This window comes from Sminthopsis crassicaudata, chromosome 3 (genome assembly GCF_048593235.1).
Source record: "Sminthopsis crassicaudata isolate SCR6 chromosome 3, ASM4859323v1, whole genome shotgun sequence".
In the NCBI taxonomy this organism is placed as follows: Eukaryota; Metazoa; Chordata; class Mammalia; order Dasyuromorphia; family Dasyuridae; genus Sminthopsis; species Sminthopsis crassicaudata.
This window is the reverse complement of record NC_133619.1, coordinates 50,387,730-50,413,037: the sequence shown is the minus strand read 5'-3', so window position 1 is coordinate 50,413,037 and position 25,308 is coordinate 50,387,730. Positions and strand designations below refer to the sequence as shown.

The window sequence follows — 25,308 nt, the reverse complement described above, 5'->3', positions numbered from 1 at the left end:
TGAAAGATAAATAAGATATAAGGGAAATATGACCTAACTTAGTGCACTGAAAACAAGTTCAATTTAAGACAAAACCAGTGAAAACAAAGATTTATTTTTTTAAGCAATTGTGGAAAATTTAAGTTCATCTCATCTAAGAGTAACCAGTGTAGGCACCTTAACTTCTTGAGGAGACACTATTTTATTCTCTCACTTGGATCATCTGTTATTTAGGCAGAATTTCTCTTTACAAAGCTAACTCCACTCGTCAGTTAACAAACACTAAGTATACTAGAAATAAAAAGATAAACATTAAATATCCACTGTTTTCCAGATGATATTCTACCAGAGAAGACAAGAGGCAGAATGATTTATGATAATCTGGACAAAAGAGATGTGACAAGACAGAACACAGATTTCTTTGATTTTCTTAAAATTTGCTTTTGTTTTTTATAGTAAGCTATTTAGGTTTTTTTTAGTTAGTCTTTTTCTAGGAGTCTTGTGATTATGTTCCCTCTATCCTGTCAAAAAAGTTATTTTTTCTCAAAGAATTGTATTCTTTTAATGTTGCCTTTTGCTTCTCCTTTGCAAAACTTTCTTCCACTTAAATATGTATTCTGAATATATTTTCTTCATCTTTTTTTTGGAGTGTCTAATAAGATCTGCATTCTGCTGTTTCTAAAAATTGTTTATTGAGATCTTTGATTTCCAAACTAATTTCATTGCTACTTTTTAAAAAGTTTTTTTTTTTTCCTTTTAAACAATTTTAGACTTTCTTCCTGCTTTCCCATGATCTCTGGGGAAGTATTCAGAATTGTATTCTATATCAGTGAATCATGATTTTCTTTATGAATTTTTATTTACTCTTCCTTCAGGTTTTATATAGTGATTGTATCTAGTTTTCCTGCCTGACTTTTCAATATTTCAGCCATTCTCTTGTATTACCAGTCACTCTTCAAGATGTCTTGCATTTTTCATCTTTTCTCCCTTTTATTTATGGATAAACTCAGGAAAAGATGACTCTTCTTTCATGCTCCTTGGATCTAGTGTGTGGGGTTGGGTGGGAGGCAAGGTGGGAACAGAGTGAAGGTCCAGACACTGAACGAGAGTACTAAATACTCCACTAATCCACTAATATTTTATGGCATTTTTAGTGATCACTTCAGGCTTTGGCTGTTTGTCTTCTCTTGAGGACTCAAGATTACTAGAGAATAAGTGGATTCAGGAAGATATGAATTAAAGCCCTACCTTTGTCCTCTGTGTGATCCAGGCAAGTCATTTTACTTTCATTTGTAACAGCAACTTCATGAGCTGGGGTCCAAATGAGATTACAGATATAAAGGACTTTGCAAATGTCAGAATACTATTTAGATGCTAGTAATTATTCAATTTTAGTTATTCTATATATAATTCCTTTTTTTAATAAAAGGTCTTTTGGGGGCTACAAAAAACAATTATTCTTCAATCAAACAATATATGTGGTCTTGTCAAAGAGTGCTTTCCTAACATTAGTTACTTTAAAAAAATGGTTTGTGCAATTTCCCATTCTTTTTTGTGCACAGTGGTGTTTGTGTTTGCTGCTTGCTGCTGATTATGACAAAACTAAAGTATGTCCATACAAGATGACATTGTGTCACTTTAGAAAGCTCTAGAAGTATGCAAAATGCTGTCACCTAAATGAGACTTATGAATCAACTTTGGCTTCTTGCATCAAACTTCAGGGATTCCCCCCATGCAAATAGATTTAAATAAATAAGCATTAATAAACTTGTTTCTGTTGTAGAACATTTGGACTTAGAGAAAAACATTAGAAGAGAAGAAAATACTGACTTCTTAGGGAAAGATGAGTAAAAGGAAAACAAGGTATAGGCAACACAATAAAGCTAATTTTTATTACATTTTACTTACTTAGTTTCTCCATCTGATACTGCTACAACCCTAGCTTCTTCAAGGTGAGGCCAGTTAACAAAGATAGACTTTCCGAGCACCAATGAGGCAATGTTTTCTATTTGCTTAAAGAAAAAGCATTAATTTTTATTTTAGCTATTATATCAGCCAACAAAAAGCAAAATTTCTTGACCCTAGATTTTCAATGACAAAAATTAAACTATGAAACATTTTTCATAAATGGTTTTTGAATTTAAAAAAAAAAGTTATTTTTAACAAATAACATATCAGGATCTGGTATATTATCGGTAGGGAATACTTCCTCCCTACTCTAGTCCTTAGTTCAGAGTCTCATGAGTTGCTGTGGCTCATTAAAGTCATCACATGGTGGTCACCCTTGGTATCTACTGGCCCTGCCACATAAGCTAGCCCTCAGAATAGAGAGATAAGAGTCTGTAGCTGAGCTGGTAACTGGAGCTTGTCCTGCCTGAGTTTGACTCTACCATGATGAGGCAAAAAGAACAAGATTTTAATGGTACAAAAGTCATTACAACACATGCAAGATAAAATAATACTTATGTTTAAAGATACTAAGTTTTCCTCTTTTACAGTGTTTTAACTTAATTTTTAAAAATTTCTAAATTTCCCCCATAATCCCCATGTATGCCAACCTTTTTGTTCCTCATCCCACTTAGTTAATTGTCTTGCCTGAATCCAACCTGATTACTTGCCTTTTCCTTTTCTGCACTTTTGTTCCAGCTTTGCTGCTGTTCTGCAGTTTTACTTTCTCTAGCTCAGTGTATCATTGGTTGTTTGCTCTTTACTTTTCGCCTTCCAAGCTAGTGTTGATTGGTGAAAAGGCTACTCCCTTTTCTCTATTGTCTAATTCTATGTGTCCCTATGTCAATGACTTCCTTAGGAGAGAGCTGCTGAAAGCAGCCCCCAGGCAGAGAGCCTATGGTTCCTGCTTCTCAATGATTGCCTTTTATCATGAATGAAAATACTTACTATGTACTGAGTGGGGAAAAGTAAGGTTAAATACAATCAAGCTGAACAGTGTTGGTCTAGAGGTATATATATGTCATTGCCTACCTATATCAATAAGTTACTGAGAACAAATTTTAAAATGTAGAACCCAAGAGTTCTGATCTCATTTCTACTTTAAGAATAAGTTCATTTCCAGCCTTGAATTCAGGAGGACCCTTTCAAATCTGGTCTCAGACGCTTAACACTTCCTAGCTGTATTAAGTGGGCAAGTCACTTAACCCCAGCCTCAGGGGGAATAAAAAAAAGGTCATTCTCTAAATTACTTTAAATGAAGATAAAATGTTTCAAGATTCAATTTAACATATTCTCTGAATTACGACTCAATAGCGTTACAATAAGAACAAAATTATAAACATGCACTTCAAATACACAGTTTTCCTCATTTAATATTTGGAATCATTATTAGGACTCAATCATCACTTGAACTACATGAATCAACTACTTTTAGAAATGTTTCTTATAAGTCTTTGAGGTATTTAAAAGAATAATGGCTATATAGATGGCTAGATGCCTAAATTATTATTATCAAGCCTAAGCTAACTCACCTACGTGTGTGTGTGTGTTTCCATCACAGAATGCATTTTTTAGTTTTGGAGGAAGAACTGCTTGGGAATAATGATTTCTTAGTGATCTTGCCTTTATACTTATTTCTCCCTTTCCAGGTATCTTCAACATCTCCTTGTACTGATTATTGCTTTGATTTCACATATGCTGCAGACTCTCCTATCTTGAATAACATTTTGCCTTACCCTTTACAATGACATGAAACTGTGGTGCAGTGAGCAGAGGGCTGGTCTTAAGAGTCAGGAAGACCCAAATTCAAATCTGGCCTCAGATGCTTACTAGCTGTGTGACTGTGGGCAAGTCACTAAACATCTTTATGCCTCAGTTTCCTCCTCTGTAAAATGAGTATAACAACAGCATCTCCCTCTTAGGTTGTTGTGAAAATAAAATAAGACTATTTGCAAAGTGCTTGGTAAGCCATAAAGTAGTGATCAAAGGTTCTTATAATCGATATCCCTAAGCATCTAGGCCCTCCTGAAGCCTTCCCTCTCTGGCTTCTCACATACTCCACTGCCCATCCTCTCAGAGTCACTGTCTCCAGCCCCCAATCCAGAATCTTTTCTCCATCTTCTCTCTCACTGGGTCTTTCTGCAGGGTCACATACCATTGAACACCTTTTTCTTTGTAAAACTTTCTTAGGGACAAGATGCTTTTCTGAGCAGTCTCCTTTTCTTCCTCCTTTTGTGCTTCAATGCCCACTTTCCGAGACTCAAATGACCTCGCTAGATACTATTTTTTTCCCATGTCAAACCAATTCTATTTTATGTCTTTGGCTACCATTTTTATTTCAGTATTTCTCAAATACTCAGTTCCTTTTATATACCACTGTTACCCATTTGATTGTCTTCCCAACTATGTGTTGTTTTCTTTGTAAAAATTTTCAGCTACTAACATAATGCTACACTCATAATAATGATATCAATACTGCTGAATGAATGAATGAATGAGATACTTACAAGTTCATCTGAGTCATTATCAACTAGAATTTCTAACATCATATTCTCTCCACGGCTGCTTTGTTGGAATACTTGTACCCCACTTTTCTTCAGAAAAAACTTAAAAAAACAAACAAACAAGAAACACCCAATCATTTATTTCTCTAGCTCTTATAGTTTTATTTTAAATAGCAGAAATAAAATGATTTGAAGCTAAGTTACTGACCTTGTGTTTGATGTGCTTTAAAGTAGGAAAACCACAGAAATACAGTGTCTTCTCATCGACTTTAGTTATTTTATTATGATTAATATCCACATGCCAAGCATCTAAAGATATTATTTTATACCTGAAAAAAAAATGAACAAAGTCATTAGATTGAGAAATAACTATGTTATAAGCTTAAAACAATAGCAACCTTTCTTCTTTCTTTGATTTTTAAAAATGAAGTAAAGGCTTGCTTTTGTAGGGGTTGATAAAGCTCTGCCCCACCTTCTTCCATGTTCCTCTGGTACTTTCCTATCTAGTTCTATTTTGATGGATTGAGCTAGGAGTCATTCAATAACCACACCACCTGAAAAACAAATTTTCTCTCCTCTGAAATCTGTAACTTCTTATCCCTTCCTCAAATCCTCATTGAATTCCTGATGATCGGCAGTGTTTTACAGAAAATTTTCTATAAATCATTTAGAAGGTTGGTGTCTAGTTACTGGATTGGGGGATGGTGCAGGTAAAGAGAATCCTTTTAGGGAGAATCTTCAAAAGTTGGGCAAAGGGTGGCTAAGTCAACCAGTAATCTTGAAATCTATATTTACTGCTAGGAAAAAAAAAAAAGGGTAAGTTAGTTCCAGAAAGTAGATGGCTTATTGTAGCCTGGGATAGTCTAGCTTCTAAAGTGGGAGATTTAGAACTTGAAGGAACCATTTGGTTGAACCTTCTCATTGTCAGAGGAAATTAATGCTCAGAAGCTAAGTAACTTGCCAAGGATACACATGTAACAGATGAAGGAGATGACATTTGAACCCAGGTCTTCTAAAAGCAAAGGCAAAATTGTTTTTACTGCCCTTCTTCCTCCCAGAGCAACTAAATTGTACTGGGACCAAATGGGAGCCTCCCCAGAGCAGGAAAATTCTACCATTCATTGAGAAAGAAGCATAAACATAAAAATTCAGGAAGAACACAACATCTCTATGGCCATTTGTAATCTGTGAACTCCCAATGGGGACAGGTTTCTGTCGCAAGGTATTCACTTATTCACTCTCATAAAGGGCAAGGCCTTTCTTTCTACCACTTCAGATTATCTTTTTTTTTTTTTACCTGGTACGGCACTTTTCAATGGTGAGGAACTTCTCAGGCCAGGGTGAGGGGTACTTAAACCCGGCATCCTGGTCAAACCAGTACATCAGGCACTCACTATGCCTGTTCCTTTTTTTCTCCTCTTCTTTCAAATACTTGTTGCACAACTCCATGGCCTGCAGTAGTCGGGTCTTAAAAAATCAAGAGAGAGAGAAATTTGCTGCCCAAAAATCCTCAGTCAGAAAAGGTGCCTTATATGTAATTGAAATATTCCTATATAGGAACTTTTGCAACACACTGTATAGAACATACACTTCTGACAAAGAAGATCATCAATGACAAACTCGTTTTTTTTCCAAATTTACACCAAAAAATGGGGGATGGATTTCTATTCTTGGAAGCCTAAAATATTACTGCTACCACCACCCAGTGAAAATACTTCACTACTTTCAGGAAGGGTGGGCAGGAGGAGTAGCAGAAATTAAAAATGCAGTAAATCTATATTTAAAACAGAGGATTATTTTCAGGTCATATTTTACAACAGCAAAATCAGCACTTATAATATTAGCATTAATGAGCATTATTTTGCTTAGCAATAACTTGAGTAAACTGTAATATATTATAGCCATTAATAATAAGTTCTTATACATTAATAACAACACATTAATAATTTTTTTTGTTAAAAAAAGAAATTACTACACATCTATAAACAGGGACAGGTTTTGAATTATGTTAAATCAAAGGTATTCTATATTGATATTTACAGAACTAAATTTCTGTCTGTATTCATCAATTTCAACGGGAAAAATAAGATGGATTTAAAATAAAGAATGCCACTGAAAAATGCAGAAAGCCCATTCTATGATCTTTGGGGCAAAGATCAGCCAAATGAAAGCATGCAAAAAACAACACTATGAAAGCAGGGAGAAAGAGATAGTGAATGGACTGCACTGCCCTAGCTAGAGGTGATGCTGATGTCAGAATCATAAGATTCTGACATTATATAGTCATGAAGAAAATATATTCCATATAGATGGTAGAAAAAATAGAAGGCAGTTGCCTGCTATACAGGTTCAAATATGTGTAGAGAAATGAATTTTGGTAATAAGTTGTTCCATGCATTAAGCACAGAATAAGAACTATCAATAAAATAAATCCAATTCCTAAATTCTGTAATACAAACAATTATTTTGGAACTGAATTTGTCATTCCATCAATTTAAAAGAACCTAGGAGGAGACTTCTTGTGACTTGTAGGCCAGCCCATTGGTGCCAGAGGCCATTCAGTCAGTATGCAGCACATGCCAGAGCCACCTCTCTCTTGAGGGCACCATTCTGTTTCTTAGGCAGAAACTGTTAAAAAAAAATTTCATACATATCATTTCTATACTCACTTCATCAATAAATGGGATTAAAACGACAGCTTCCCATTCTTGTTGTTTTCCATTTAAATCAGTTTTAAAATCTGGAGGATAGTATTCTATAATTGGAGAGTCTTCACTAGTCATCAAATGCTGTGAACACAGAATATAACAAAGGAAAACTGTTTCTGTGTAAGTATTATCAGAGCTATAATGAATATGTTCTCTTAGAGCAGAAGGTATAATCTAAAAGTTATTTATATTCTGAAAGCATAAATTTATACTTTCTATTACTAAAGGCTGCCCCTAAATGAAGCAATAGGTAGCTATACCCCCTAATAGAAGCAAAGAAAGGACATATTATATTTGCCTTTTCTGTGACATTTTTATTCCTACATTCTTTTAACTTTTAACTCTGCAGGCTGTCATAAAAATTCTTTACCTCAAATTTCCTACCACCTGCTCCCCCTGTCTCCCACTGCCATGAATGCCATATCTCTGAGAGTTTCTTCCATTTATTTTGTATATATCTCTTATGAACCTAGTTATTTACATGCTATCTTCTACAACAGAATAGATGCTCCCATGTTAGGTTCTTACTAAGTGCTAATGAGATAATGAGATGATAGGTTCTTACTAAGTGCTAAGTTGGTACTTAACAATTCTCTAGTTCTGGCCTTTAAGGGGAGTTTTACCCCTTTGAACTTCTGGGGAGGAGCTTATATACTTAAGAGGAGCAAGTTCATTGGTTGAAGTATTTTTTTCCCAGAACCCCCTAAGTTATTCCACGCCCATTCTCTAGGAGGATAAAAGAAGCAACATTGAGCAAGGAAGGGGAGTCTCTACTCTAGGTCAGAAGAAGCTGGCTGAGAGATTGAGTTGAGATCTCCTCCCAGAGACCGGCAGTTTCTGGAGATAACAGAACATTACACACCCTGAATCAAGGGACCATGTTTTTGCTTTTTTTTTTTGGTATCCCTGATGACAATGTTCAAACCAGTTATTTTCAAATCTTTAATCAGTGAAGTACTTAAATGATCCTTGCTCTGTCCCCAAGTTTCCAAAATTAAAAATTGAAATCTGAAATTCCTGACTCATACAATGACTACTCACTTCTATTAAGAGATATTCTGAACATATGTTTCATTGTCAATAATATCATGAGTAGAGGTAGAAAGTCTGAAAATGTCATTTCCCTATACTGCAGTGGCTACTTAGTGCCTCCAGGATCAAATAGGGATTCTCATTTTGGTTTTTAAAGCCTTTCACCACTTGTAGCTTCCTAGTATTCTTTTACCTTATATAGTCCCCTAGCTCTCTTGTATACTCAATGATCCCCGTGAGATTGGCCTCCCTAGTGGTCCCCACTCATTCTGTCTCTCATTCTGGCACTGCTCTCCCCTTTTTATTTTGGCCTTGTGGCTTCCTTGGCTTTCTTCAAATCTCAGCTGAAGTTCTATCTTCTCCAAGAAGGCTTTCTCAATCTTCCTTATACATAATCCATTCTACAGTACACAGATTTTGTTTGTATATAGTTGTCTACACAAAGTGCTCCCTAAGACTGTAGTGCTTGGCACACAAAAGGCACTTAATAATTGCTTGCTAACCTCTGATGTGGTGTAGCCATTAAGATATCATTAATAATTTTGAATGAATTTATTTTGAGGGGTATCAGAATCCATATTGCAAAAAAGGTTGAGTAGTAAGAGAAAGTTTAATCTGTAGGCAGTGAGAGTAGACAATTTAAAATTTAAAAAGAGTAGACAATTAAAGAGATAAGACATATATAGAACAGCTTCAGGGGATGGAGGTATGAAGGTCCAGTGATGAGAATGAATAAAATTTAGGATAAGACAGCAGCACTTCTCTACTTTTACATAAAGTAGAAGAGACTATAGTTTTAACTAGTTAGAGAGATGAGATAGGAAAGGAAGAGAAGTTAAGAAAAAGCATATATAATGTTCTGAGAAATCATGAATGAATTGGAGGTATGGACATCTAGTTGAAGACAAACAATGGGGTTAAGAGGAATGAGGCATAAAGAGAAGTCAAATTTTCTAGAAACTAAAAATACACATGTGGAGACTCGTGGGAGTAGAAGGCAGGCAGGAATTTATTAAGGCTTCCCTCAGAGAGGGAAAAGGGAGAGGAATTCTAGAGAATGAGGGAAGATTAGGGTGTCAGGGCAAAAAGAAGTTGCTAACAAGAGACATGGGGTCCTCAGTCTCAGATGGTTTGTCTCATGTCTCTAAGGAAGACTTCCTGTGGGAGGAAGTCAATCCCTTCCAACCAACCCTGCCCTTAGTTACCCTAAATTTAATCCTAAAAGGACTGAATTCTCTATCGCCCCAGGCATAGTTCAGTAGATTTGTATAATTTTAGTCTCCCAGTTCTAGTCTTGCTTCTCTAATATCCCTCTATGATTCTTGAAACTCTTTTATTAGCAAAAAGAAAAAAGAAAAAATCACCCCACTTCTTTTTAATAGGGGGAAAAAAAAGGATAATATAAAAATATACGGTTGAGGCAATCACAGCAGTAAATGACTTTCAGTCAAAATGTAATTACACGAAATAATTCCCCCATTTTGATAGGGAAACAGGAAGTTGGGGTATATGATAAAGGATCATAGTGATAATGTGGAACTGAGGGCTCATTTTGAACAGGAAGGGATGTGAGTAGGAGACACTGAGGGAAAAGGTTTAAGTGACTTGGCCATGGCCATAAAAGACCAATTAACTTATTTGGGGTTGACAACCAGGTCTTTGATCTAACTCCTTTCCCCTCAACAAATAGGGAAAATGTAGGATACCCAGAGAGAAAGAATGAAATAGGTAAAGGACTAGGAGGTTGGAATACAAATGAATAAAGGCTCTGTTCATATTCAAAGCATATAGAACAATGAAGGTTGTACAGGAGAATCTTTTTATCCCAAATTGTAATAGTCCTGCTTGGAATGAAGGCCTTTCCTATTTCTTAAGTAATATTTTCCTTCCCTGAGGATTAATCATTATCTAATTGGAGTACAAATTAGGAAGGATTCATGGGTTCTGTTCCCAGGTAGGCCATTTCCTGAGCATACACAGGATCAAAGGACCATTACTTAATCCAATTACCTTGCTTTGGAAAAGTAGAAACAGAAATGGAATATGCCCAAAGTCACAAAGGTAACAAGGAGTAAGAAAAGAGTTAGTGGTCTGTCCATTATATTACTTTATTTCTAAGCCTCCACATACTATTGTGAAATATGGAGTTAATAACATTTCTGGTCTGAGCTCTGCATTAGGGAAAAGACAACCCATACCTATAAAATCATATTTTTGAAAGACTGAATTATTATCATCATTAGTATTTAATTTAATTTTAGTATCAAATTTAAACCAAATACATATGACATGATTACTTTTGTGGGTCTATAATCTCATTCAGGAGACCATGTTTCTCACTTTAATAGTAAATTAACTAAATTTTAAAAGAACAAAGTAATAAAATACCTTCAATTCTAAAACCCACCTGGTAGCACCCAGGAAGCAAATCTTTGCTGGCTGCTGGCAGTACTGCAAGAAGCTGTTCAAATGGCATGAAAGGTTTTCCTAATTCAAACTGAATTTTGAGTTCACTAATGTTGCGAATATCTGATAGGTAAGGTGCATAATGGTAAGGGTAATACCTATAAAACAAAAATTATTTGCTTAACTAGAAACTTAAGAGGCTGAACCAAGATAATAATCTATTTTACTAAGTACAGAGACAGTATACAGCTAATATTCCCCAATTCCTGGATCTTTGTAAATAATAGTTTGGGTAGTTTAATGTGTTTCCATCTGATAGAAATGATTATTTCTCTTTTATGTTATCGGGGAGATTCAGGACTTTTCCCCCCTTCTTATTTCCTCATTCTCTGCAGATCAAATAAGCTCCTGAAGAACAACACTTAGTCAGAGGGATTTAACTTTCTCTTCAACTCCACCTAACTAGGGAAACCCATTTGCTTTACTCAGATTTAGATAGGAGGTAGATCTGTCTAAATTGTTCTGGAATAAAAGTAACATAATCACAGTCATGTTATCTAACCCTTCATTAGATTAGGACAACCTCATTATAATATTCTTTTCATTAATTTTTAAGCAATCAGAGTTGGTTGTCATTTGTTGGGAACGCCCATCCTTCCAAGAACATTTAAGGGAGGATAAGCTGTCATAATCTGTCTTTGGTAAACCAAAGACTGCCAAATGACTGCCCTTTTATTATTTGACATAATTAATAACATGATTAATTACCCAGGAATTATGTCTCTTTAACTTTTTATAAGACACACCTCTCTGCTCTGGATGGGAAGAGTAAAGGAATAAATAATGAATTTATATTATTGAATAGTTGAATAATAATTCCTTCCTCCTCAAACTGAAATTACATATACAATTATATTCAATTTTGATACTTGGTATTAAGAGTAAAAACTAAATGATAGAAGTCAGAGATTACTCATATAAATATTGTGTTACAAACAGAATGATGAGGTACTCTCTATTATGAGCCACTTCCCAGAACTAGGAATACCTCAGTTACACAGAGCTCTTTGAAATGATATCCATAGTTATTATTTTACCTGTTTTTCAGCTAAACTTGCTATTATCTATTGCACCTGAAAAATTACCATAAATAAAAGCAACATGGAAAAGAAAATTCCATATGATAATATAGTATATCAGAGTAATTATCAAAAGAAAAACAACATAAAAATTATGGCATCATGAAATTTTAAATCAGAAGAGTTATTAGAGATCTACAATCATTTCCTTTTCTGCACGAAGCATGGGGCTTACCAACTCCAGGACTGAACGCCATGATAATAGTAGTGCAGAATCCACTGTATAGCCTGCACATAACATTCAGCTTGATCGGCCAAAAAGTCACTGCAAATGCAAAAAAGGTCACGTGGGCATATTTCCCTTTCTCAAATTTGCTACTTCTAGGATGCCTCCAAGGCTTGGACTAGAAGAAACCTTTACCACTCTTGTCCTTTACTCTGGCACAAAGCTGTGACATGCTCTTCTTATACGCAGTTATCTGCACAGCTATCTTAGGGCCATCCTGAACAATAATTTTAAATGGACAGAATCCTTTTTTTGTTGTTTGTGAGTCTTACCACAATAACTTTAATAACATCAACCAGCATTTACAATGCTTTTTTTAAGGCTTGCAAAACATTTTATACCCCTTATCTCACTTAAGCTCAGAGAGGAATTCTGCCAATGTAATGCACAACTAGATGGACTGGAGCTGGGAAAGGATCTCAGGTCTTCAGATTCCAGACCCAGAACTCAGTCTAATAGACCATGCTGCTCCATGAGGTCAGGAAACTGAAAATTATGGAAACATTGTATCTTCCTCAGCATTGAGAGGCAGCTGATACTGTTCATGGAAACTAAGAAGTACTTACTCTGAAACAATTTCTACCCCCATCTTTGTCATGTAATACGTTCTCTTGTACTGTCTAAATTCTGTTTCGAAGAGGTCATCATCTTCAGGTTCATCTTCTATGACACCTGAAACAAAGCCAAGAGAATGAAGACATAAAGGCTCAGGAATTAGTTATAAGGTTCTCCCCCTCCCTAATATTATTAAGTTATCTACTTTGGAAGCCGAAACAAAAAAGGTAGGAGATGTGTTTTGCAGAAAAAGAGGATAAATACAAGGGAAAGTTTTTGCTCACTCTTTGAAGCCATCACTTCTTCTTCAGTTTTGTCTAAAGCAGCCAAACACATGGAGTTTTCCTGTCCCTAAAATATATATATATATATAAAAAATACATTAAAAACTAATGGAAGTGTTATTTCAAAGATTTTGTAAGCCAGAAGAACAAGAATGCTAAAAGTATCTAAAAAAAAAAAAAAAAAAAAACCTTTGAGGGGCAGCTAGGTGGTACAGTAGATAAGAGCACCAGAACTGAAATCAGGAGGACTTGAGTTCAAATCTGGTTTCAGACACTTAATACTTCCCAGCTGTGTAAACCTGAGCAAGTCACTTAACACCAATTGCCTCAGGGGAAAAAAAAAAAAAAAGACATTTGAAAACCATATATTTTATATTAGTATATAATGAACTGTTTTTTCTATAATCAATACTCAAATTGCACAAATTGTTCTGTAGGATACAATAAATAATTGGGAGGATTCCACAGGTAAATGGGAATTTCATAAATAAAGCCTTCCACTGCCTCTAATTTCCCACTTTCCTTCTTTTCTGTGATTTTACACCTCCTTAATGGTGGTGTGGGCCAATGGAGATTGCTGTTTTTGTTCCTTAATATTTTATCTTCAGAATTTAAAAACAAATGACAACAAATAAAAATTCAAAAATTCAATCCAGAAGTAAATATTTGCTTCAATAGATATTTTAACACTAGCAAAAGCAAAATTTATGATTAACACAAAATCAATTCTGAAAAAAAGTATATCAAACTTATAAAAAAACCCGCTATTTTAAAAATTTGGTAAATATAGTAAGATTTGTACATTGTTGGTTGATAAGAAATATTCTGATTAGAAACAAAAAGAAATCTTTCTAAGCCCTGCCCTAATTTACTGTCCTGCTTTTGCTTTATTCCCTAAATCCTTATTGACTAATATCAACTTTCTGATGTTCTTTTACTACTTATTGTTGTGTAATGATGATAGATGATAATGATAACAATTAGCTAGCATTTATATAGTACTTGTTAGGTTCTAGGCACTGTGTTAAATGCTTTACCAAGATTATAGATTTTCTTTTCTATTTCACTGCCTTCAGCTTTACCAACCTCAAGATCAATGAAGACAAAGCTAGAGGAGGGGGCAATGAACCTGAGAGTTAAAACCTAAGTAGCTTTAAGAGCCTCCCTGACTACTGTGACATTGACAAAGGTAAAGAATTGGATAGAGAATAGGTGTGAGACCCATTAAGAATAGGGCAGACTAGGAGAGCAGATCTCACTCCTAAGGATGAACCATCTAAAAAGTCGTTTTACTATGATACAATTTATTGTGGAAGAATAATGTTTGGAGGCTACAACTGACTTTTAACTTGTACAGATTCTGCTCATTACCAGGCAGTGAATGATTAATCTGATAACATCACGATAAATGTTTTTATTGGCTACTTGTCTAAGACAAAAACACACACACACACACACCCAAACTCAAAGTAAAGATCCTTGAAAATAGGCTGTGGTAATACATTTTTATAAATGGAAATGAGAAACTTTTGGACTACATATAGATACTCCCCAATAACAGTTATGACAAAGTATATGACTAATAAAAAAAAAAAAACAATGAGATACTATTATCAATCTTGTTACTAAGTAGTTGATCATTCTATTTAAAAAAAAAAAAAAAAAAAAAAAAAAAAGCATGTCCTGGATTGTTGCTGACAATCTTTTTCTGTTAACATTTGTAATATTAAGTTGCTTAAAAAAAACCCCTAATTTTCTAATATTTTTTCTATCATTAATTTTCTGAATTCTTTCTCCTTTCATCTTCAACCTTTCCCAGTCAACTCTTATTCTATTATCTTGTCTTCCTCTCTAATATTTCCCATAACTACTCTTCCAATACCAATGCTACTATAACTTCTTTCTACTAACAGTATCTATTTTTTTCTCCAATTCCACTTTATCTGCTGCTCTGCTCTTCTGTCTTTCAGAGAGCTTACATTCTGGGTAGCCTTTCCTTGTCTACTCTTTTTACGCAATCTCAAATAAAATTCTCTGTGAAATCTGGTGAAGACAGAATAGAGCTAAAGAACTACAATGAATGTCATTTTATGGGCCTTGCCCTCAGGGACTATTTTTAAAGACCAGAGACTAGACTGGTCCTTACTTCAGTTTTTATTTGTACATAAGAGAACGAAAGTTATACATGATCTTTATTATGTACAGCTCTATTATGCTTTAGGTCATTGGTCAGGAAGTAGTTTCTAATAAAATTTATTGCCAGAGTTCCCTTTTTAATATGTGAATTGTAGGAATGCAAGAAAGGGCCATATGTAATATGCTAAGATTTGTGTGACCTAGGTCCACTAAGGCGTAAGATACATAAAGTATGTGACACAATATCTATAAAGTACTTGTAAACCCAAAGTGCTACACAAATAGAATAGGTATAGGAAGGTATAGGAAGATCTGCCCCTGTCTATAAGGGTCTTATGTTCTATTGGAGTCAGAATTAAAAGAAGATCCATGTTCACAAATAAGTGTGCCACAATAATGACAAGTAATAGAGAATAAAAACAAGAATATTTACTATTCAATTGATCATGGTGTGAGACAGAGAAAGCTAATTAATCACATCATTATTTGGGCTCAAAAATCTAGAAAACTTGATCTAAGGAGTATGATGTGGGGTTTAGAGGGAAGAGGAACAAACCCTGTAAGTTAGTTCAAAAGACAAACTGCCGTTTAAAAGACCAAAAAGGATATGTTCACAAAGAGGAAGAAATGTAAATATGTACAATAATAAGTCAATGAGAATGAGTTTTATAACTGTTAGTTGAAAAATAAAAATAAATAAATAAATATAAATAAATAAAAAACTTTACTAGCCTTTAGTTTCTTTTGTTTGTAGTTCTTTGCTTCCTCTGCTGCAATACCTGCTGCTTCATTGAGGTATTTGTTGCCAACTTTGCTTTCAAACCATTTCAAATCAACAAAAACTTCACTGAAGTGTTCTCGATCAAACTGTACAAAAACATTTTAGTTGAACTTAAAATAACTACAGGAAGGGGGAATGTCTAGTGTAAAACATTGCATATATTGACAGACATAGTCATTTAAAACCCATTGGATTCTGCTAAATTTTCTTTTTACAAGACAAGATTGAAATGCGAGGATATATTTACAAAGAACTTGAGGAAAAATATTATTTAGTCACTGATACTTTTTAGAACTTTATGGCACACGTTTTTATTTCAATTATTTACTATTCAACTACAAAGGATTCCTTTGCTGATTGAATAAACAAAGTTTTAATTACTTACATCAGACAGTTTTATAAGATATTTCTCAAATCGAGGTAAATTGAGATGGCCATTTTCATTAATATAACCTAAAGGAGACAAAACAAATTTTATACTCAAATTCAAAAACACTTGTGATTTTAGAAAAATTGTTTTAAAATTATATATGTAATGAATAATGAATGAATCAAAGTTGGTTTAGTGGAAAAAAAAAAAAAACAGTGAACTTGGGGGAAAAACCCTGGGTTTTCTTTTTGACTCTGCTCTTAGTATTTGTATGAAACTAGACACAACACTTAACTGTTTTGTTATAGTTTCCTTTTTTCTTTCATTTTGTCTTTGTTTCCAGGACCTAACACAATGCTTGGTTAATATAGACAGACTGCTATGTAAAATAATAACTCAGAATGACTGAATTTTAAGTTCCCTTCTGGCTCTAAAATTCTAGGCATCCTTGGGCACATGATGATATTCTATTAATCAGCATCATCATGAGAACATCTAATTCAAACCTATTAGCCTTCATTTCTATGTATGAATATATTACAATGCTCAGTTCAGTGGTGCAGTGACTAGAATGCTGCCCTTGAATTCAAAGTGGACCACAGATACTTGAATAACTCATAAAAGCCCAACTGTCTTCTCTTCCCCCTGCTCTCCCACCCACCCACAATCCCCAATAATAAGGAAGAAAAACAGAATACAGGCTACGTAATCATAAAATTACTCATAATCCATTATACATATATATATATATATATATATATATATATATATATATATATATATATATATATATACACAATAACAGTATTAAGTATAAATATGTTAATTAAATATAAATCAATTAAGGAAACTTTAATTTATTATGGTCAGCTACTCTGTCTTGGCTGCTTCTCTGCTTGATCTACCCTTTTCTTGTTGCTGACCTTTGGTTTGTAGTGTTCCTCCTCTCTTCCTATCAGCCCTTTTTCTTTGTTTTCTGTAAAATCTATTGATCCATAATATTATTGGTTCCTACTCATTGAGAAGACTAGAATTTTTTTTAAACCAAAGTTATGCTTATCAATAGTTATGAAGGTGACGATTTCTGTCAATATTCTTAACATATGCTTCATCAACCTTAAAGTGTTAATGCAAATAATTATAGTAGTTATTAAGGAGGCCATTTCACTTTAACTTCGCTGTTCATAAAGTGGCTATAGGTTTAAACATTGTGCAGTGAAACTGTAAGCTGAAGATTCAGTACCTTGATGCATAAGGAACCTGTCTTCTTTCTAGACCAACCTATTTGTATAACTACCTAATAAACTGAGCACTATTTTTAGTGCATATGAATGCTAAATTAGATTCAGTGTAATTGTTAAAGATTTCTTACCACCAAGTTCTGGCAAGACAGTCATGTAAGTTCTATAAAGAAGAGGCAGTGCATCATGATTGATATGCAAATGAGGTAGATGAGGAATAAAATCATTGCCAACAAGAAATCCCATTAAAATCCAATCGTCTATTATCCTTTCAATGTCATATTTAAAGGAAATCTTGTCCTATTGTAAAATGGAGAAAAAAAAAAAATAAATGCCATGAAAAATTCTACACAAAAGCACTTTTTAAATACTTGGCTAGTGTGATACTTACCTTTAATGCAGAAAACTCATAGTCAATATATTCTCTCATTAAAGATAAGTGTAGGAGGTGAAATGTAGTTTCTTCTGGTGCACATACCCTGAAAATTAATCAGATTAAAAGAGCTACTTTTTACTTTTACAGACTATCAAAACATAAATCAAATATAAAAATTACCTATCAAGAAGTATGAATTTTATTAAAGTTTTATCATTAATATAATGATAACATGCTATTATAGATAAAATCAAGTTATATTTTACAATAAGAGAAAAATTAGAATGAAGTTTAAGAATACTAGAAGCCACTTGTGTTCTGTGGTATAAAAGTCTTAAAATATAAGAACACTTTTGATTTGGAAAACAAAACAAACCCACATTATTAAAAAATGAAACTCTAATAATTTAAAACAGAAAAATTTTGCAAGTCCAACATTTCTAACTGGAATATGATCCAGTTAAGGTTTTCAACTAGTAAAGAGAGGAGAAAAAAATGGTTGGGAACCCCCTGGAGTGCAGTTTCAGGATTATAACAGAGAGAGAACAGTGCAGTTCCATTTCTCCCTTCACCTATTCTGAAATTCAAGTTGTCTTTTAGTCTAATAGCAAACAAACAAGTTTTATTCTAACAATTAGGAGAGTGAAAGATTCATTTTCCTGAGTTCAAATAAAACTTCAGCCACTAGCTGTGACCCTGAGCAAGTTACTTCACTGTTTGCCTCAGTTTTCTCAACTACAGATAAGCTGAAGAATTTTCAACATTTTGTAATCTTTGCCAAGAAACCCCAAAGAGTCATAAAGATTCAGATATGACTGAAAAGATTCAACAATTAGAGAAGGAAGGAAAGAAAATTAAATTACGGCTAAAGCCAAAGAAAAAAAGTTCTCTGTTAGTAAAAAAAAAAAAATACAACCCCCCCCCAAAAAAAAACAAAACAAAAAAAACCTTTGAATTTATATTAAAAGGGAAGAACACAAGTAACTTTATGACTCAGTGAAGCTTCATTAAAGGAGCCCCAACAATGGATAATGTAAGCAGGGCAAAAGTTCATTACCTTTGTATTTGAGTGACTGTTATGAGCACAATACTTAGAGGAGTCACAAAGACCATAACCCTGAATGTCAAAGAACTTATAATTTCACTGGGAGAGAAACAACTGTAGCATAGTATCATACAGTATATGTAAGCTTTGTGGTTGCTGTTGTTTTTCAGTTATTTTTCTGACTTTTCCTGATCCCTTTTGGGGTTTTCTTAGCAAAAACACTGGAGAGATTTGCCATTTCCTTCTCCAGCTCATTTTACAGATGAGGAAACTGAGGCATATGGGGTTAAGTGACTGGCCTAGGACCACATGGCTGTCTTTTAATCTCTCAATAAAGCAAATAATGACAAACTATCTTCACACAACACTGTCTTTTCTGATTTCATTATCCTTTGTTCCCATGGCATATCTGTTAAGGCATGACTAACCTTTGTGTTTTCTTGCCACCAAATCGGACCTCCTCCCTTAAAAGAGAGAAATGTGACTCATGGCTTGTTAATCCAAGCATAATCTGTTGAAAAAGAATTTAAGAGATGTTTCTATTTGACAGGTTACAAAAACAGGTCCACTTTTTACTATGAATATTTATTTAAAACCATTTATGTACATATATATTTTTTTATTTTAGATATGCTTAGTATTCATTAATGCATAAAATATTATGGAATGGGATTCTTAAAGCTAGAGATTATAAAAGGTTTCATTTTGTACAATGTGTAATGGCTATGAACAGGAAAAAACATTATTATTATTATTATTATTTTTATTTTTGCTAATCAATAAGCATTCATTCATTTGCTGGTGCACTTAAGGATATTTAACAAGTAACGATAGTTTTCAACATTCATTTTTGTAAAACTGAGTTCCAAATTTTTCTCCCTCACTCCATTGTTTCCTCATCCCCAAGACAGCAAGCAATCCAATATAGATTATGTATGTGCAAACATGATAAAATGAGTTTTTTTTAGTTACATAAAAACTCATTTATGTGATTAAGACAATAGCATTTACATGAGACTTAAGTAGGAGAATTTCAGTTTCCACCTCTTTATCTTTATAGGCCTTTCACATTAAGTTCACTGTCGATGGCAAGAGAATAAAACCAAAAGCAGAAAGAAGCCATTCAGGGATTCAGTCTTACTGGTCCACAGAAGCTCCTTTCAGTTGGGGAGCTTCTTTTAGGCACCAGGTTTTTCTTTTTGTTTCTAAATTTTAATGATTGTCAGGTTGAAAGTACCAAATTATCTGACTCTGGTCTCTGGAACTGTAACCAGTCATTCTCTAATGACTAGTTACCTAATTACCCAGCTCTCAGTTGTTCCAGCTAGCTTTTCTCAGGTATTTTGTTACCAGTACTGTCTTTACCTTCCCCCTTTGTCAACACATACTTCACACAAATGTTTGTTTATGAGGAAAAGATATAAAAATTCAGAAATAATACACCAGAGAAAGATAATTAAAAATATGTATAAAATATTTTATGCATCATAATCAAACAATAAGTGTTTACTCAAGAATCTATGACTCACTCATGGGGATACAAACATAAAGGTTTCTACCCTTAAGGAACTTGTCAGGGAAGAACAGGTGAACACAGATAAATGAATACAAAGTAGATCCGATATAATGTGATTTTTCTGGAGTGAGGGGTGGAGAATGGGTGACTGGGAATTGGGGTCAGGTCAGAAAAAGACCTTGAGTAAACAGTTTTAGAGCTGAGTTATAAAATAAAACTACAGATTTTAAGAGGTGGTGGTAAGAAAGAAGTGCAGTAAAGACATAGCCTAGGGGTTACCTAAATTTAAGTTAATATTAAAATTCTGCAGAGCAGTGATTCTTCTGGTCTGGAGCACATGTTTACCCTGCATGGCTCTTATCTGATCCTAAAAACAAGGACATCATTTCTCTTTAGAGCAACAATCCTGACAACCCAAGATTAGGACAACTGGGTCCTTTTTTTTTTAATTATAAGTTTTTGCTATTTTATCCACATTTCTACATAACTCTTAGGTAACGGGATTTCCCTTTCTTCATCAAAAGGAAAAAAAAGGAGAAAAAGAACTATCAAGTACAAAGAACATAATCTCAATTAACCATAAAATAGGATGATGCTGATAATAGTAGAAATAGCTTACATTTTTGTACCACTTTAAAAATGTTTAAAAAAGTGTTTTTCTCACAACCGTCTTGTAAAGTAAACCATTAAACCATTGAAACTGAGGTTTAGCCAGGTGAAGTGGCTTGCTAGGGGGTACCCAGAGTGCACAGAACACCAGGTCTGGAGAGCAGGGATACCAAAGCATTGTGTGATCCCATAAAAATAGCACCTACATTCCCAGACTGCTGAAAGAATTAATGAGACATTTGTAAAGTGCTGTGCAAACCTTATAACTGTAATTATTATTAGTCTTGAACTCATCTTTTGATTCCAAGTTCAGGTTTCTTTACACTATGCCACAATGTTTCAAATTAGTTCATGCTCTAAGTTCACAAGACAAATCTTTCACTGTAGGGGTTCCTATAATAATCAAGAATAGAATAGGGATTATTCCAGAGGCTAGGATGTCCACTCCTGACCTTAGGATTCTGGAAAACTGGAAGAAGATATTTTCAGCATATTGGTCAAATCTCCAGCTGCCTTTCTGCAGTCAAAAGAAAGACGTGAAGTTCATGGCTTTAAACAGAAATGATCAATGATTCTCTAAGGCAGCTAGGAATAATAGCAGTATGCTGGGAAAATGGTTGCAAAATTTCATTTCCTTTACTTCTAGAGTATTCACTCAACTCAACACTTATTAAGCACTTGCTGGAGTTCCAAGCAACCCCAAAGAGTTTCTCTAATACTGAACTGTTAGGATTCTTACAAGGTGCTAAGTCACTGGAATGAATAAAGACAATAAGTATCTACTTTAGTATGATTGATCTGATCCTACAAGGAGATGTTATGGGCCAGAACTTGAAACAAGGTAATGTACTTAGTTCACACCTTTAAAGGAGTTCGCTCATTGGTTCACACATTAGACTTCACACCTTTACAGAGATATATATAAGGAAGAAAGGAAAAGCCTGCTCTTGGACTTTGGGAGATTCAGAACTAGGATTGACTTCCAGGAGATTCACAAGGCAGAAACCCACAATCCCACACTCTTGGAGGCAGAGTCAGATTCATTCCCACATCTACCTTCATGCTGGCTGGAGACATTGAGAGGACAAGAGACTGAAGCTGGCTGGAGATATTCTGAAAAGAGCTCTCAGGGAACCAAAGAGAGAGATAGGCCTCAAAGAAAGCTAACCGGGCCCAAGAAAAGATTCAGGACTTTGAAAGACAAAATAAAGGATCCGGACTTTAACTCCTGGCTGCATTTTGGGATTATTGAACTGAACTGAAAGGAAGGCTGCCTCCAGAAACTCCCCAAAAAACCTGCCCCCAAGAAAACGATTATAATCTAGAGAAACAGAACATTTCACTGAACCAGTTTAGAACACAAACACTGGCAGGATCTATAATGCTAAAAGCCTTTTGGGTAAAGAGCTAGCCACAGCCTGAGTTTGCTTTCTAAGGACTAGCCTAGCTTAGTATGGAGAGGTTCATTGTCAGAAGAGTGGCCATTTGGGTGATAAATTCTTTGGCCATGGTAGTTAACGAATCAAAGAAAAATATAAAATGACTTTCAGTCTGGTGTAGGATCCATCTGCTTCTTGACTGAGGAACTGAATTGCATCAATCTTGACATTCTTGCTAAAAGTGAAACCAGAGGACAAAAGGAAATTGGGGCAAAACAGAAAATTAGCTAACAGATTCTAAAGGGAGACAAGATTTGACAGAACTGTATATATCATTCTTCCAAATGCAACTAGAAACATCATTTTATGAGGAATTTGGTCATTTTGTATTGAAATGCTCCTGAGAATTATTTGAGAAAATAAACTCAATGAAAATAATTAGAGCTTCTTTACTAACAGATATTGCAGTGGTGAGGTTTTCCAAATGCTGTTATATGTGGAGGACACTACTGAATTGCATCAAGTTCTGAAACAATTCAGAATTTCCTAAATCAGAGCCATAATCACTCAAAAGAAATTGGCCTGATTATCTACAAAGGAAAATAACAAAAGAAGAATCCCTAATGACTAGATTATGAGATATATAGTTGGATATAAAACCTACAAAGTTCATCAATCAGTATATTGTTTACAAATGTACACACAGACACACAATCTACAAATGGAAAATGAGCAAAAAAAAAAAAAAAAAAAAAAAAAAAAAAAAAAAGAAAAAGAAAAGTGAACTAGACAGCTTTTTTAAAAAAGTCTTTCAAGCTGTTCTCTGAAGCAAAAATCCATTTTTTTGAGGGTGTGGGGTAGAGGCAAGGGGAACACATTTTCAAACAAGTATGTATTTTCTGACATGTTGTGTGATTTGGCCCTGCTATAGCTTCTAAAGAGGCAAAATAAAGAAGATCACTAATAGAGTGAGATGAGGTTGCAACACACGAGAAAAAAGGAATTATGCAGAAGTGGCATAAAGAATGTTATCAGAGTCATGTAAAATGGAATAAAATGAAGATCAATTAAGTACATATTATATATCAGACACTGGAAATATAAATGTGAAAGTGAGAAAGTTTCTGATCTCCAAGAAAAAAGGAGAAAAAGATAGGTCATTTGTGTGATGTTTCTTTGCCTTTCTTGCAATCAGAATATAAGGAGTGTTTCTCTGAGGTGAAATTATGGGAAATTCTAGATGTAAATCACAAAAGACAAATAGGCATAAATGAGCTTTGAATTATATTGTTAGAATACTTACATTAATAAGGTCATAGATCCACTGTGCTATGTGCAAGGGGCTTTGTTATATGCTAGGGAAACAAAGACCAAAACAAAACTCATCCCAGTCCTCAAGCTTACATGTTAGGACAGACACTATAGATTCTTGCTACTCTTTTCCTCCTTTAACTAAGAAAAACCCAACTGCTTTCCCCAGTTTTTTAATGATTCCTTCTCATTTTACAGCTCAGTGGGATCTCACCTATAAGCTCCACCAAATTTATGTATAAAGCTTCTATTAAATCACTTATACAACTGAAATCATTAACACAGTGGTAAATTTCAGCATCACAAATACACTTACCAAGTCAGCATCTAAACCATAAAGACAATGTCTGATGTTTGGATCATGATCTGGCTTTCCTTTCTCAGATCGGATAAATTCCATGATTTTGTGCTCTCCTTCTCCTGGAGTCTGAATATAAAGTCAAAAAAAGGGGTAATATGCTGTATTTTTGAAAATTACATTTAGAAAAATGCTTCAGTCAAAAGACAAAATAACCTCATGGCCTGATAAGTAGATAGTAACTCCTTGCCATGACTTGTCTGAGGAAATCTTCATATTTACAAAATACTTCAGATGCTCATGTAATCTGGCCATGAATTCAGTTCCTGTTAAAAAAAAAAAAAAAAAAGTTAAAACAAAACAAACAACTTTAATTAATGCCATCAAGGTAAGAGCCCATTACCAATAGCAACAAAAAGTAAGATTTGAGTTCTAAGTGGCAAAGAACAAGATATATTTCTTGTGATACTTAAGATGGGAAGTATGAGACTAAAATGATCAGCAAGGCTTTGTATGTATATATTAAAATATAGACTATGATATACTTTTTCCTGGTAAACAGGCTAACAATTTGATATCACCTTTGTGTGGTAAATAATCCATTTCTTTCTATAATTGAAACAAAGTACCCTAAAATTGTTTAAGTATCAATTAGGAAAGGTAAAAGATGTATGGCTTTGTCATGACCATGGGCATTGATCTGAATCATGGCTCAACAGCATGGTTGTTTTGGGACAACAGAATAGAATCTTGCTAATCATACTCTGTCCTTTTTTGGTAAGATTTCATAATTAAGAAATTAAACCTCAAGAGTTAAGAATCACTATTGCCATCATCAGTAATGTTTCACAGTTGTTCCAAAAAGAGGAGATAAAGATAACACTGAATTTTAAAAAGTCAGATAGAAATTTTATTTCCCCTATTCATATGAGTTAGTAATTTGGAACTTTGAGACTAATACTCAGGAAACTCTCATCTTATAATTCTCTGAGAAGCAACTAGGAAAATAACAAAGTAAATACTGTGTCCAGAATAAAACAATTAAATAATGAAATATCTTTTGGAAATACTTGTCAATGAATATTTTAAACCATCCTCAAAATTTATTTCTAAATATATTTACCTGGTGTAATACAGTTGGAGTCAAATCTCGCTTCTGTAGGAAGAATTTCTCCCTTTTCTAATGCTTTTTTGATTTTGTCCTCTGCCTCCTTTGCTGCCCTTAAAAATTAAGAGGAAAAAAGAATTCACTTCAGGATGTCGTTGTACATAAGAGTCACATAAATGCTGGTTTACATATTTTAAATATATTTGACAAGGATTACAGGCAACAGAAAAATTCTTCAAAGGATTCAGAAAACCTTGTCATATGTTATGTTAAGATTTTCTTTGGCTAAATCAATCACAAGTTATCTCTGAAATAATGCAATTCAATAGAAAAATATAATTAAAAATTTTAAAAATCT

The 25,308-nt window shown here is 34.1% G+C and overlaps 1 protein-coding gene across 3 annotated transcripts in view; it reads right to left on the bottom strand.

The window, feature by feature from the left end:
* XRN1 (5'-3' exoribonuclease 1) overlaps positions 1 to 25,308 on the bottom strand; it is an 84,845-nt gene that overhangs the window by 48,679 nt on the left and 10,858 nt on the right. For all 3 annotated transcript variants that reach the window (XM_074298440.1, XM_074298439.1, XM_074298442.1), the window contains exons 3-19: positions 24,966 to 25,063; positions 24,059 to 24,168; positions 23,861 to 23,971; positions 19,158 to 19,240; positions 17,700 to 17,787; positions 17,440 to 17,608; positions 16,083 to 16,150; positions 15,649 to 15,783; positions 12,781 to 12,847; positions 12,508 to 12,613; positions 11,891 to 11,980; positions 10,578 to 10,734; positions 7,100 to 7,219; positions 5,728 to 5,897; positions 4,639 to 4,759; positions 4,434 to 4,532; positions 1,888 to 1,991 (exon numbers count right to left, since the gene is read on the bottom strand). In XM_074298440.1, coding sequence (XP_074154541.1) covers positions 1,888 to 1,991; positions 4,434 to 4,532; positions 4,639 to 4,759; positions 5,728 to 5,897; positions 7,100 to 7,219; positions 10,578 to 10,734; positions 11,891 to 11,980; positions 12,508 to 12,613; positions 12,781 to 12,847; positions 15,649 to 15,783; positions 16,083 to 16,150; positions 17,440 to 17,608; positions 17,700 to 17,787; positions 19,158 to 19,240; positions 23,861 to 23,971; positions 24,059 to 24,168; positions 24,966 to 25,063 — 1,896 coding nt within the window. The remainder of the gene's footprint in view (positions 1 to 1,887; positions 1,992 to 4,433; positions 4,533 to 4,638; positions 4,760 to 5,727; positions 5,898 to 7,099; positions 7,220 to 10,577; positions 10,735 to 11,890; positions 11,981 to 12,507; positions 12,614 to 12,780; positions 12,848 to 15,648; positions 15,784 to 16,082; positions 16,151 to 17,439; positions 17,609 to 17,699; positions 17,788 to 19,157; positions 19,241 to 23,860; positions 23,972 to 24,058; positions 24,169 to 24,965; positions 25,064 to 25,308) is intronic.